Source organism: Zingiber officinale, chromosome 4B, assembly GCF_018446385.1.
Source record: "Zingiber officinale cultivar Zhangliang chromosome 4B, Zo_v1.1, whole genome shotgun sequence".
NCBI lineage: Eukaryota > Viridiplantae > Streptophyta > Magnoliopsida > Zingiberales > Zingiberaceae > Zingiber > Zingiber officinale.
The window spans coordinates 115759280-115774900 of NC_055993.1; the positions used below are offsets into that span (position 1 = coordinate 115759280).

General features: G+C 37.2%; 1 protein-coding gene across 1 annotated transcript in view; it reads right to left on the minus strand.

Annotated features, from left to right (window-relative positions):
* LOC121976128 (protein OPAQUE1-like) overlaps positions 1-15621 on the minus strand; it is a 132842-nt gene that overhangs the window by 98905 nt on the left and 18316 nt on the right. Inside the window, exons 17-18 of the mRNA XM_042528135.1 lie at positions 14947-15056; positions 4164-4224 (exon numbers count right to left, since the gene is read on the minus strand). Of these exons, the coding sequence (XP_042384069.1) occupies positions 4164-4224; positions 14947-15056 (171 nt within the window). The remainder of the gene's footprint in view (positions 1-4163; positions 4225-14946; positions 15057-15621) is intronic.

A 15621-nucleotide genomic window follows, 5' to 3' on the forward strand; every position in this document is an offset into this window, starting at 1 on the left:
TGAAAACATTTTAAACAACTTGCACAATTATGGCAATGCAAAACTATCTTAAATATAATTGTTTCTTAAGCAAATATCAAATTTAAACATCAATAAGTTTTTTAATTGTGCTTTGTTACCCATATCGGGCATTTACATGGTCGAATTCAACGGGAAGTTTGGTGCATAAAGCTCTTGCTAATGTGAGATCCTGGGAAGAGTCGGACCACATTAAGTCTATTGTACATAGTCTTACCCTACATTGCAAAAGGTGTTTTGATGGTGTAGTTGCGTTGCTTTGTAGCTGATCAATTTAAACCCATGAAAACATTTTAAACAACTTGCACAGTTATGGCAATGCAAAACCATATTAAATATAATTGTTTCTTATGCAAATGTCAAATTTAAACATTAATAAATTTCTTAATTGTGCTTTGTTACCCATACCAGGCATTTACATGGTCAAATTCAAAGGGAAGTTCGGTGCACAATGCACACGTAGGATCCGAGGAAAGAGTCGGACCAGGTTGGGTTTATTGTATGCAGTCTTATCCTATATTACAAGAGGTTATTTCTACGACTCAAACTCGTGACCACAATGTCACATGACAACAGTTTTATCGTTATGTCAAGGCTCCCCTTCTTACATAGCCCAATTTAAAAAAATAAAAATATTCTATTGCATCCAATGCAAAGAGACTTTTATATTGTATTTATAGATTGAATCAAGAAAATTATTGTCGAACAAACCAAGGATTGAAATTTGGTGTCATGTCAAGCCACAACCAAAAATTTTACAATTCCAATATAAACGGTAGAATAATACTTGATAATATAGGTCATGCATATATGCTCATGACCTCTTGTTGTTATTTGTACAATGTGACTACCACCACTCTTGCTTTCACTCATTGTTGTTTGTTTTCTTCTCTGCCACAAATGACGAGAGAAGATAAAAAGCTTAAAATAACACCTTCAAAAATAACACAAGCTCATTAACCTATTGTCCTATAGACACAAAAACCCAATAAAACTAAGCTAATTCTCTACCCCTCTTGTTTGAACTGAGACGAGTTATTATTCTTTCTTAAGGCAGCAACACAAATTAAATTAGCCTTTATCCTCCTCTCACTTCTTCTAATTGTCCTCCTTATCCAATACCTCCTTGATTGGACCCTCCCTCATAACTGGTCCCATAAGTATCATGTCTCGACACACTAGCAATATTTCACCCATAGCGAAGGACGAAACTCTAGCTCTGAATGCAAGTTTAAACCTTTCAATGTCACTCAAGCTAGAGGATAGCTAATATCTATGTCAAGTTTATAACATCAACTAGCAAAAATTCGTAAGCAAAATATATAATAGACTAGAGAATAATAAACTCCAACCCATAGTATTAACACATGGGCGATAATCACTTTGATAATCAATCAAAACAAATCCAACAAAATCTTTAACCTAGACAAAGAGAGTGGAAAAAAGAGAAAGGATGAAGTGAAATGAGACTAAAGAGAGACATTAAGAACTAATCTAATGAGTGGGCTTCTACCTAAAGTAGCACATATATAGCATGCAATAAAGTGAAAGAAAAGAACTTTGCACGGTCCTTGAGGAAAAAGGATACAAGTCTACCTAAAGTTGGACTTAGCAAAAAAGTGAACAAGTTATTATCCCTTTTTAGGTCTTCACGACCTTATAGGTTGTGTCAATGCCACATGCAAAATTGAATAGTATTTAAACAAGAAATCAAAAGTTGAAGGTAGAAAGACAGAAAAGTAAAGGTAATTAACAAGAAACAAAGGAAGCAACTCATCAATGCCACCATCAACTAATTCCCATCACGAGAATGTGACCAAGTTGCAAGATGAAGTGTAGGGTCTAGCAAGAAGAAAGCATGGAAAAGAACATATCTAGAGATAGCATTGTGAGCAGATAGAATCGATTGTATCTTTGATGTGTGAAGCACAAGCGAAGCAGCATTGTTGCTCGAAGAAGTCAGAAAAAGGCTTCAAGAGAAACATAGAGCAAGAACTAACATGAGTTTCAATCAAACCACCAGATAATGGAGGGCTTAAAACAAGTGATATGAACCTTGTGGTCATCCCAAGCATTCCTCACCTTGATGATAGGAAGCGAAAAAGGAATTCGAGAAGGAGAGAAACCAACACAATAGTGAATCAGGAAGCATGGACAACAGTCTGAGAGACTGACACCTTGATAGCATATACAAGGTCATAGCTTTAGTAACTGTTGTGCTTCAGTGTAGAAGCAATGTAGAGAAGAGAAGACACTTTAGAAAAAAGACGGTTTAGATGAGGGAAGTTTGCTGACAACAGTAGTGGCTAAGGGAAATACCTCTTTGAAACCATAACAATAGGATGGGATCTGACACCAAGTACAGTTTAGGGAAATAAGCATAATCTGCTGCATCCATTATATAGAGGCATTAATATTATCTATATACTCAACCCAATAACCATAAACCTAAAATAATCAATGTTGAGACTAAACTCACTGCAACAAAAACCCTAATAACCTAATACTCTTAACATACACAATGAATATATTTCATCAATTATTCTTTATAAACCCAAAAATAGTGTTAATAGTATTCATATATCTAATTTACAAATTTTTTATATAAAATTAGTAGTTTGATATCATTGTTTAATATAAAAGATGAGGATATAGCATCCTAACAAAGATAAGATTCCAGAAGTTTTTAGCAAGCATTTGTATATATTGAACACAAGCCTCTGTGATGCCAAAATTAAAGATGGCTTGACGGGCATTAAGTGCTCAATTGCAAATTTTATTCATTTCCAGCTATAGCAACATCAATGAATTTCTAGCAGTCATTAGACCAATTGCAAACTGTCAATCTCGTTTATGGACCTTTGGACAGAGTGCCCTATCTACTTCTTATCTTGTTTACATCACACATATCTCAAATCAAATTATTTCATGGTAGCATTGGAGTAAAATTAAAATCTGTGAATTAGTTGATGGTGAAATTTTGCAGTGTCCTTAAAAGATTATTGGCAAATGCTTAATTGGAGACACCCAAGATTTCTTAGATCACGATTCCCCACCAGAAAAGGCCCATGGGAGTAGGAAGACTTCTAGAGGTCGTGCTAACCTAATTCAATCTTGTAGATAAATTCATTATCAAGGAGTAAGGTATTCATATGATCGAGGTGGAGTTTCATGAACTAGTGCACACATTCAACGATGAAGGATGTCACATGTCAGGCAAAACCTTCGTCTACCCTTGCTTTACACAAAGAAAATGGAAAGCAAGTAGAGATGAAGGAAAGAATCTAGGATATAGGCAAAAGGCTGTAGTAAATCAGCAAAGTCATTTATTATGGTTTATGAGTTGCCACAACAATGGAATTAGTTTGTAATATGTAGTTGTTTTATCTATATAGAGTAAGTGAATATCAATAGTAGAGTTCATGTTCAAATGCAATTGAAGCCGAGATTAGGTTATAGAGGTAGCAATATAGACCTTACAAGAAAGTGTAGTTGGTTACATTGTAACAGATAGTATGTTGCAAGTGGGAACAAAATAATAGGATAATCATTTTTATATTCCTCTTAATCTTTTTGGTCAGTCTCTAAAAGGTTTTGAGATTGGCACATTTCTCTATCATTGTAACACATCCAAGGTGTTGTAGCTCATTTCATTCTGAGCAATGACCTACCTCTTATGCAAATGGAAAACAAAATGGTCTGATCATTCTCCAAATTTATACATCCTCCAATTACATCAATATGCTTCCATAAGTTTCTGATATAGATCTCTCTCCCATTGTAATAAGCTCACAGACAAAAGAGAATACTACAACTAATTTGTAGGAAGGCAGCATACAAACATCTCAATGGTGAACCTATTAACAAAACCAGGATCATTACGCAATTTATCCATAAAAATATTTTATAAAATTATTAATATTAGTCAGACAAAACTTATATGGCTAAAAGAAAAGACAGGTTTCCTTCATTGGTCATATGCTATGGAGACAAGCATCATTTACATTTCAATATCTTGAATCGAAAAAAATCATATTAATATAAACATGAACTAGTTTTACCTAAGATTATTACAAATAAAAAAGTGCTCCTTCAGTAAATAATATAAGCATCGAAAAAAAAATTGAGAGTAGAAATAAAGATGCCTGGAAGTTTGCAAGTTTCAACATCTTAAGAATCCCACTTGTTACTTCCTTTTCATCATAGCTGCCAAAAGTGAAACAATATAAATATCATTAAAGAAACACCAACATAAGAAATCTGGAGTTTCTCAAAGGTACCACTCTTAAACATTAAGTAAATTTGTAGAAATTTAAAACTAAAATTTCAGAATAACGTAAAATTTATTTCAAATTTTGAATTGCATTAAGAATAAAATAAAGTTGATCACCTTGTTTTGCTTAACCCCTTGAAAAATAACTTAATTTTTCATTATGTAAGATGGTTGTAGTTATTGAATTATCACTAAAGGGGGAGTCATTTCCAGTCTATGGAACGAAGTCTTTGGGTCATAACACATAAGAAGGTGCATAATGCAAGGCTATATAACAGATATGAAGAAGGGTGTTCAGAGTCGCAACTAAAAAACGGAAATCAGTGGAAGAGTACTCTACGAGTTGATGTAAAGAGAGTCATTGTTTAGTGTCATGTGAGGATCAAATGAAGCAAAGTTGATGATTGCAGTAGAACAAAGTGAAAAGTTAGCCTGAGTAAGGACATTCAAGGACAAGAATTAGAGGAGACTTCTTTTAAAATAAGGTATAAGTATGGAAAGAATCACATCGCGTTGCATTGAGCATGGCATAGTTAACAAAATGATATTGATATTGATGAGTTAAAAGACTATACATATCAACCATACATAACCAATGGGAGATAAGATTGGTATCAATGCATAAGATTCAAAAAAAATAAAAAAAAAATGTAAATGTTAGGATTCATCAAGAACATTTCTGTCATTGATAGCGTAATTCATTAAATATCATAGCAACTACAAAAAAACATATAATTAAAAATCTATTTTGACATGATCATTGTTAAATTTGTTGGGTAAAATATTGTCTCAATGAACATCAGCATATAAGTAATACATGTGTATATATAAAATTAATGACATAACCCTAAATGTGGGACTAAAAACATCTAACAACCTAACAACTCTTACAGCCCCCTCTTATACAGGAGTATATAGATACTATCCACACCTGAATTGTTGCATAAATTGCAAAGGTTTATGTATCCTATATTGGTGGTCCAAACCCATGGCTCAATCTTTGATAAATGATGGAAATTACTAAGCAGAGATTTCACTCAGGTATGTATGCTCACTGATGTTACCCTAATTGTTGAACTAAAACTTTCAGAGAGAGAAATTCTTCCCTTATTTTCAGTCCAAATATATATAAACACTTTACATACTAAATCTATCAAGCAATATTTGTCAATCCTTTAGGGCAAAAATAACTGAATCTTCTCCAAATAAGGAAGTACCAGTTACACAAATATTGTTGTCAACACAACTAAAACATACATGTAACCCAAGTTATTTACTTATTTTTGTGTTTTTTGGTTAATTCATTAGGTTGTAATGAATACTATTGCTTAGCAATTTGGTGTTTAAGATTCAAAGAATGTAATATATTCATTTTATTGAAAAAAGCATTAGGTGTATCATTAGCAAAGACATCAGTACTAACAAAACTAACCACTCATATTCAAAATGTAACTCAATATATGTTAATTGCAATATTTTGTTACATTAAAGATGGCTTAAAAATATTGTTCTTTGGTGGTCGGTACTAGCAAAACATTTCGTTATGTCCGCTAAGACTAAACACAAACCAAACAAACACCCCATGGATGATGCAGTCAGACGCTTCTCAAACTTCCCCTAAAGTTTATGTGGCATCAACTGTTAGCTTCTGCATCACTGCCAGAGATCTTCCATAATGCTGTTGATTAGCTTCTATGACTTTTCCATTCATGTTGAGTTAGTTCAAGGCCACAATGAGAAGAATTTGAGGCTACTGCAGTGCCACCAGAGGTTTCTCCTAATGCATCAAAGGCTTTTGCAACTCTTTTGAAGGCAGTGATGCAACAGTAGGTGCATCTAAGGCTTCCACGCCTCTTCCAAAACTTGCAACTTTTCATGACTCTTTCAGGATTTTTGTAACTGGTCAGTGAATGGCAATTCTATCAAGACTCTCCCTTACGCAAACAACTTCTTCCTCTGCTCTTCCTAATTCTTCTTCTCCTATTTTCAGTGCCTTCAACATGGCGTGTCAAGGCGTTTATGATGGCACTAATACTATCTCATTGTGAACACTAACCAAAACTGAAATTGGGAATGAGATTTCAAAGCTTAATTAATCGAATTAGATTAAGTGAAGTTCGAATGTGGGGGAAAATTAAGGTTTTAAATAAAGCATTACCCTAGAAAGGCCCCTACCAATCAAATATCCTAAACAAAGCCCTTATGTTGGTTAATTCTCAAACAAGGCTCCTTCCTTTTAGAATGGATCAAATTACCCGCAATAAAATTAGCCTCCACAAAATCAGTTTAACCTTTATTTGTCATCGTCATCAATGCCTACACCTCCTCTCCATAATGGTCACCTTCACCAATCTACCTAACTCTCTGTGCCACACTGTTGGACGATGGAGGAGCAAAGGTCTTGGCATACTTGCTCTTCCTCAGTGTAGAGAAAAGCCAACAAAGTGAAAAGCTGTCATGCTTTAAGTGTTCTGCACTAACATTCAAGTGTCATATCAATAGGTTTTTTTATTCTTTAATTATTCAGATCTAAGGTTTACAAATGTGAAATTTTCTTTCTTTTTTTTTGAGACTTTATCAGCATGTTATTGGAGTTATGAGTTGGTATGACACATGCAATCATCTTCAACTTTTTGTTAATCCTACTGTATTTGTTTACATGGTTATATTATTTGTATTTTTCTTTGTTGTAACATATTCAGCATCTCATTGGCATTTATATTAGGAGGTTCTATCTTGGAGGTCTCAAATTCCAGTTATTATTCAATAATTTACTTTAGATTAGGAACATTTGTTATTTGGGTTAGTTTTTGGTCCCTAAGTAGTAATTTCTAATTAGATTATATTTGTTGGATCTTTTTCCTAATTATACCATTTTTATCTTTGCTTTACTTATGTACTTTTCCACATTATGAAATGGAATATTATATGCATATTGAATCATGTTGATCAGTGATGTGTCTCAATTTAACTCATATCTACTCCATTGAGTAATTCATTATTGTATTTTAGAACAATCTAGAGATACTTTGTGCCAAAATAGTACAAAAACCAACTCATCATAGTCCATGCAATCTAACATTCACGTTAATTTGAAAGATTTGATAATTAGCCAAAAATCCATCCTCATCATTTAACTACATGTAATTCAATAATAGCTGGAAAATAGAAAAATAAACACAATAAATTTATTTGTTTAAAACAGTTTGACTAGATAACTCGGTTTTTTATAGTTAAAACTATGTCAAAACATAGCAGAGTAAAGACCATCTACCAAACATCACAGTTGGAACAAGGTTCAAAATCTAAAACCATACCATAGTTTCAGTCTTTAATTGGAACCATACTTTTTTCAATATCGTACCAACATTTCGATGCAGGTACCAATGGAAAATTGGAGGTTAAAGGAGGAAGGAGATTAAGTAGAGGAAGGAGACATTGTATATACTGATTAGTATTGTATTTGACTAGCATAGTATTTCGGTAATTTATCAAAATAATACATTTCCATTGTAACGCCCAGCACAATTAGAGATTTCAAACCATGGTTGGAAGCTCCTAGTTTACCTTTGCAAAGTGCCTAGAAGTGTCAAAAATAGCCTAATCAAGCAGTTTTTTTAAAACTTGGTCAGATAATTTTGTGCCAAATATAGGAAAATGACCAAGCAATCTCATATCCACATGAATCTAACATCAATATATAGTGACCGTATAGTTAGAACCTTTCCAAAAAGGGCCAGAAACTGCCAAGATAAATTGAAAACAGCTTGATCAGAATATTTTTGTGTTAAGCTAGTGCTAAAAATAGGAAATGAAAATGCAATCTCATATCTATATTCATACAACGTCCTCCCTTGTTGATCATAGATGAATCTCCCAAACAAAACTTGCATAACCAGCTCTCAACCTATCCAGCTCTCAAGGAGATCAATCGAGAGATGGGTTACTACTTGCCGTGGTTGGACAAGCAACTACACGATTTAGTGATGTTCAAGTCCTTCGTGAGTAGAGGGATGCTATCAACAAAGAAGATGCTGGAATTAGCCCTAGGATTGAGGGAAGTGGGAAGTGATTCCTATGGGTGGTTTGGTGCCCAAACAATCAAGAAAAAAGGCATGCCCATGATCACATGGCCACTCAAGTGGAGTGATAGATGAACGCAATGCTGCTATGAAAAATGCCTATCTGGCTCTAAAGCAAAAGAATAGATTCAGGTTGGAGAGAGAGGTAGTGGCATTAGTGCTGAAGGAGCTGATGGAGTGGGAGACATGAAAAAGTTTAAGCGAGGTCGAACAAGCAACACAAAGGAGGAGCCCATACACCACTGGATCAACTTGTCAGCCAGGACCATTGAGACCACATTAATTGAGAGATTTAGGGGCATTTCTGTCCATTTGTTGGATAGGAAAAAAAAACATGGGGACCCTATTTGAAAATTTATATTACTAGGGTACTTTTAGCTAATTGCTCTTAAAATATATTGTAAGAAGTAAAACCTAAAAACTCGTATATAGAGATACCACGAGTTAGGCCTTTATATAGAAAAGAAGAGATACACCAAAAGACAGAAATACCCCTTTACTTATTCTAACATTACTTATTCTAACACTCCCCCTCAAGCTTGTGAATATAGATCATATACACCAAGCTTGTTACATATGTAGTCAATCCGGGGACCTCTAAGTGATTTAGTGAATATATCTGCTAGCTGATCATTTGAGTTGACAAAACTAGTAGATATTTCTCCAGATATGACTTTCTCTCTGACAAAGTGACAGTCAACTTCAATATGCTTTGTTCTCTCATGGAAGACTGGATTTAAGGCAATATGCATAGCGGCCTGGTTGTCACATATGAGTGACATTTGTGTAACCTCTCCAAACCTTAGTTCCTGAAGCAACTGTTTTAACCATATAAGTTCTTGACTAGCAATCGCCATAGCTCGATATTCTGCCTCTGCACTGGATCTTGCCACAACATTCTGTTTTTTACTTTTCCAAGAAATAAGGTTACCTCCGACAGATATACAAAATCCAGAAGTGGATCTTCTATCAGAGGGAGATCCTACTCAATCTGCATCAGAATACCCTATGACTTGAGTATGTCCTTTGTCTTCATATAAAAGACCCTTTCCTGGTGCACCCCTGATATATCGAACAATGCGAGCCACTGCATCCCAATGTTCTTTGCATGGAAAGCTAAGAAACTGACTTACTACACTTACTGCAAATGAGATATCCGGACGAGTGACAGTAAGGTAGCTTAGTTTCCCCACCAATCGCCTGTACCGTTCAGGATCTGAAAGAGGCTCCCCTGATTTGGTAGGAGCTTGACATTAGGATCCATGGGATTGTTGACTGTCTTTGAGTTTAACATTCTTGTTTCTTCCAGAATATCCATTGCATACTTCCTTTGGGATATAATGATTCCATCTTTAGACTGTGCCACTTCTATCCCTAGAAAATATTTGAGTTTGCCGAGATCTTTTGTCTGGAAATGTCTGAAAAGATGTTATTTTACTTGTGAAATCCCAAGATGATCATTACCTGTAATGACAATATCATCAACATAAACCACTACATAGATGCAACCAGTAGATGAGTGGCGATAAAAAACAGAATGATCAGCCTCGCTTCGAGTCATGCCAAACTGTTGAATGACGGTACTAAATCTACTGAACCATGCTCTGGGTGACTGCTTGAGACCATATAAAGATTTCCGCAAGCGACATACAAGACCAGAAGACTCCCCCTGAGCAACAAAACACGGAGGTTGCTCCATGTAGACTTCCTCGAGCAGGTCACCATGTAAGAATGCATTTTTTATGTCCAACTGATGAAGGGGCCAATGGCGAATTGCGGCAATAGACAGAAGACATCTTAGCAACAGGAGAAAAGGTATCCCCATAATCCAATCCAAATACCTGAGTATAACCTTTAGCAACAAGACGAGCCTTAAGCCGATCAACCGTGCCGTCTACACCAACCTTCACCGTAAACACCCATCGACAACCAACCACCGACTTCCCAGGAGGTAGAGGAACGAGGTCCCAAGTCCCACTGCTCTGTAAGGCACTCATTTCATCAAGCATAGCTTGTTTCCATCCTGGATTGGCAAAGGCATCATCTGCAGTCTTTGGAAGAGAAACAGACGACAAGGAAGACAGACAATAATAATAGGAAGGAGAAAGACGATGATAACTCAAAGAAACATAGTGAGGAGAAGGATTACGAGTGGAACGCATACCCTTTCGAAGTGCAATAGGAATATCAGAGTCAGCAGATGGGACCGGAGGAACCGGCGAAGGACTTGGCTCCAGAGATGAGTGTTGATCGGCGGCAAAGTAGAACGGGAACGACGCTGATAAACCTGTAAAGGAGGAGACGAAGCTGGGGATGACAGAGACGCCTCTAGGGGACAAAAGATAGTCACCGGTGTTGGTGGAGAGGGAGAAACCTCGGGCTGGGAAGCGGAAGGCCCGAAAAATGAAACTGAATCAAAGAATGTGACATCAGTAGAGATAAAGTACCGACGAAGAGTAGGGGAATAACACTTGTACCCTTTCTGAGACCGTGGATACCCAAGGAAAATACACTTATGAGACCGGGGAGAGAGTTTATCAATGTTAGGATCAAGATCATGAGCAAAGCATATAGAACCAAAGACCCGAGGGGGTAAAGGATGAAGAGGATGACGAGGGTAAAGGATATGATGAGGTATTTTGCCCTGAAGAGTGGATGAAGGCATGCGATTGATGAGATAACATGCGGTAAGTACGGCATCACCCCAAAACTGAAGAGGGACATGAGAATGGAGAAGAAGAGTCCGAGTGGTCTCAAGGAGATGACGATTCTTGCGTTCTGCAACTCCATTCTATTGTGGGGTATGAGGGCAAGATGTGCGATGCAGTACACCATGGGATGCCAAGAAAGAACGAAACTGAGTAGAAAGATACTCACGTGCATTATCACTTTACAAAGTACGAAGAGAAATACCAAACTGAGTTTTTATTTCATGAAAAAAAGATTGAAAAATAGAAAATAATTCTGAACGCTCCTTCATCAAATATAACCATGTATAACGAGAGAAATCGTCTATAAAAGTAACAAAATATCGTGATCCCAATGTAGAAGGAACACGACTTGGACTCCAAACATCAGAATGAACCAAGGCAAAGGGGGACACAGCCCGACTCACAGTGCGAGGAGAAAAAGAACTACGAACATGCTTACCTAACTGACATGACTCACAAGACAAAGACTCTAAGTGAGAAAGACTAGGATGTAATTGTTTCAATTTATCAAGACCTGGATGCCCCAACTGAGCATGAATAAGAAGTGGAGATGCCGACGCCGAACCAACAAGAGAGGGTTGTTGAAGCCGATAAAGGCCATGAGACTCACATCCGAAGCCAATCATCCTCCCCGTACTCCGGTCCTGTAAGGAGACAGATGTTTTAGTAAAAGAAATGACACAATCAAGAGACCTAGTAAGTTGACTTATTGATAACAAATTAAATGGAGCTCCGGGAACATAAAGAACATTATGAATGGAAAGAGACGAAGAAGGATGAACAATACCAATACTCTGTACTGAGTTTGGGAACCATTGGCCATGGTGACCATTGGTAAGTAACCGGAAGTAGTAAGAGAAGAAAATAGGGAATCATTACCAGTGATATGATCGGTGGCCCCTGAATCAAGAACCCAAGAATCTGAAGAGCGAGATATGCCAGCAAAGGAATTACCAGCATGTGCAACAGTAGCAGTGGAATCAGAAGTCTATCGATCCTCAAACCATTTTAAAAAGTCATTATAGGAAGGAAGTGGGGTCGGCTCCGGTGTTAATTGTGAAGCAGAAACTGCGGAAGCAACAGAACTCTGAATAATCTGAGCAACGCGAGGCGGTCGGCCATGTAAACTCCAGCACTTATCAATCGTGTGTCCCGGTCGGGGGCAATGATCACACCAAGGACGCCCTTTGCCACCCTTATGAGGTGGAGGTTTGTTGCTGCGTCGAGAGACCAAAGCCGACGAGTCAACGGACACTGAAGGAGGCATTGTCAAGACTTTGGCCGGGACACGGAGGAGAGTCGCCCAGGTATTGTCCATCGTAGCTTCGGTGGGGCTACCTAGGATCTGATCACGAATATGAGAATAATCTGTGGGCAAACCATATAAAGCCAGAGACATAAAAAACTTCTTCCGATTTTCAAGCTCTTCAACAGGAGTGGTCGCTGGCGGTAGCAATTCATTAAAGTCACAAAGAAGGCTAGAAACCGAACCCAGATACGTTGACATTAAATCCTTAATCTGATGGGCACTGAGAATGGTCATGAGATCTTCACAAACCTGATAGAGTCGCCGAGAGGTGTTTGTAAAGAGTTGTTGAGCCTGTGTCCAAACGGTTTTGCAGGTTTTGTGAGTACGAAAGACATTCCTAAGAGATGGATGAATCGTAGCTCGGATAATACAACACAACTAAGCGTCAATTTTCTTCCATAAAGGACGATCGGCAACTAGAACATCTTCTTCAGTTTGAGTGAGATGTGTCTCATATCCCTGTCCAACAAGCCAAAGCTCAATGTGAGATGCCCAAGAGGCATAATTCTTACCATCCAACTGCTCGAAAGAAAGGGGTGCAGTGATATGGTTGGTAAAGATTGAGGTATCTGGTTTCGGGGCGCCAGAGGTAGCCATGAATAGAACCTGCTGGTGACAGGAAACCCAACAGCGGCAGAGGCTGCTCGGAAGGAAGCAGCGAGAGATCGGCGTTAACTTGTTGGCTGTTGGTGACAGGGCAGAAGACAACCAACAGCGGCAGAGGCTGCTCGGAAGAAAGCAGCGAGAGATCGCTTTAGGGCATGGGAACAGCAGCTAGCTTCTGGTGTTCGAGAGGGCACATGATTGATGAAGATGGCAACGCCAGTGAGGAGGACCCAGAGGGCTCGATGAGGACTCCGGCGAATGGGCCGCCCTTAGGTACGAAGACGCCGACCAGAAAAACACCGAAGAGGGCGTGGCATCGGTGGCAAAGCCGGCTGCAAGGACCTTGTGAACGAACCACGGGGAAGAAACCGGAACAGGAGAAGACGATTCGGTGCCGCCAAACAGAACGGGGTCCTTCTGGTGCTCAACACGGCGCGAGGAGGGTCGGAAGCAACGAGGATCTGTCGTGCAATGGTCAGTCCAATGATCCCAGCGTCGACGACGGGGAAGCGCAGATCGCCACCGATCGAAGGGGAAGCGGGAGGCGGCAACAGATGAGACGCAGCGGCGACAGATGAGATGCGGCGGACCGAGGATGTCGTCGGCGCGGATGCCGCGGCTTGGAGTGGGTTTCGGCGTGAGAGGAAGGTGTCGGGAGAAAGGGAAAAACTAGGGCACAGTAGGAATTCGGCGTGGTAGAAATTAGGGTTTTGGCTCTGATACCATGTAAGAAGTAAAACCTAGAAACTCGTATATAGAGATACCACGAGTTAGGCCTTTATATAGAAAAGAAGAGATACACCAAAAGACAGAAATACCCCTTTACTTATTCTAACATTACTTATTCTAACATATATAAAAGAAAAACTGAATATATAGTCTCACTACACGACATTGAATATATAGTTCCACTAATGAAAAATTTATGGAATAGTTAGAATTAGTAGACATGGAATTCTCATATATGTATAAGAAATTTTAGAGGACTTGAGTTTACTATTAATGGATAAAGAATATTATTCAAAAGGTTAACATAATTGAAATAAAAAATAAGATGATGAATATGTGGAGTTAGCAAAAAGAATAAAATAAAATAAAACTTAATATTCAAGAGTATATATCTCTAACCGATGATAAAATGAGAGAAAATAAGTTGATTTGATATGAACATATTCAAGAGAAACAAATAAATCATTTAATTAGAAGAGTTATCTATTAAAACGAAATAAACACACCAAAAAAGAAGACCAACGAAATTAGTTTATGTAATAAGAACTAACTAATTGATTTTCATATTAATAGTGGTATACCCATGGAGATAAAATTCATGTAATTTGCCCAACTAACTAAGACAATCATGACATAACTGACTTTGATTTTTTTTTTTTTATGAATATGCTTCATTCATGGATTTTATAATTACGAAAATGAATACCACATCTCTAGGAGTTAGACCTAAAGGTATCTCAAAGATTGGCAAAAGCTAATGAGAGTCATGCACCATTAGCACTAGTGCACTTAAGGCATCACTCTCTATCAAGAGGATTCAAGGCATACAAAGAGCTGGTATCTTTCAATTTGACTTATTCAGGGCTACTTTATGAATTGCTCCAACACAATCTAGGAAATGAAAAGAGTATCCAACATGTTTGTTCAAGATACTCCAAAGATATCCCTAAAATTCATATTTATAAATTAAAATGTAGGGATGATCAACTCAGGATAGAATATTTTTCACCCAAATCCATTTACAATTTTTTTTTGTTCAGGATTAACAACATGATGGAAGTAAAGAGAAATATGATTCAATTAGGAAAAATAAAATATTAAACTCATTTATGTAGCATCCAACATTAAGCCTAATGACTAGGCAAGTCAACGAAACTAATTATTCTAACAAACATAAATGTGACAAACCAGATCTATAATTTAGGCACTTTATATTACCTTCCATATAAAAACTCGGGAGCCAAAATTCCAAATCGGTCAATAAACTCTGAATAAAATCTTCGAGTAGGGTAACCAGCAAGACTTATTCGAACAGCCTCCAAAACACCCTATATAGAAATAATAGATGATGATTAATTAGTTCATTGCCCTATATAGAAAAATAGATGATCAATTAATTCATCACAATAACAAAAATGACAGGTTTGTCATAAGAGAGAAAGAACATTTTTGGTATTACTCATTTCCCAATAGAGAATGAAGTTATCTCATATTTTAGAAAAAGGATAAGCAATAAACATTCAAACATTGTATTCTTACATAGGGTATTGTTACCTAGGCTAACTTTGCAACTTTTTTTCATAACCAAGACAAATTCAAGAATCACAAATCAAGCAACAAGTTAACAAGGGAGAGGATTTTCTCAAATTTGTATGTAGTTAATTTCTTCTAAGCAACTTTCCTGATTTAGCAAATTTACATAATCCGTGGGATATTGAAATAAGCCTGAGAGAGAGGTTTCACATTTTGTAGAATCAAATTCACTTCCATAACACATTTCTTGATAGTATGAAATATCTAGAAAATCATCAATTATTTATTCCGATAGCAACAGACCAAAAGGCACCTTGAATTTTTGGGAGGTTAGATAGAACTTTTGTCCAAACGAAGGTG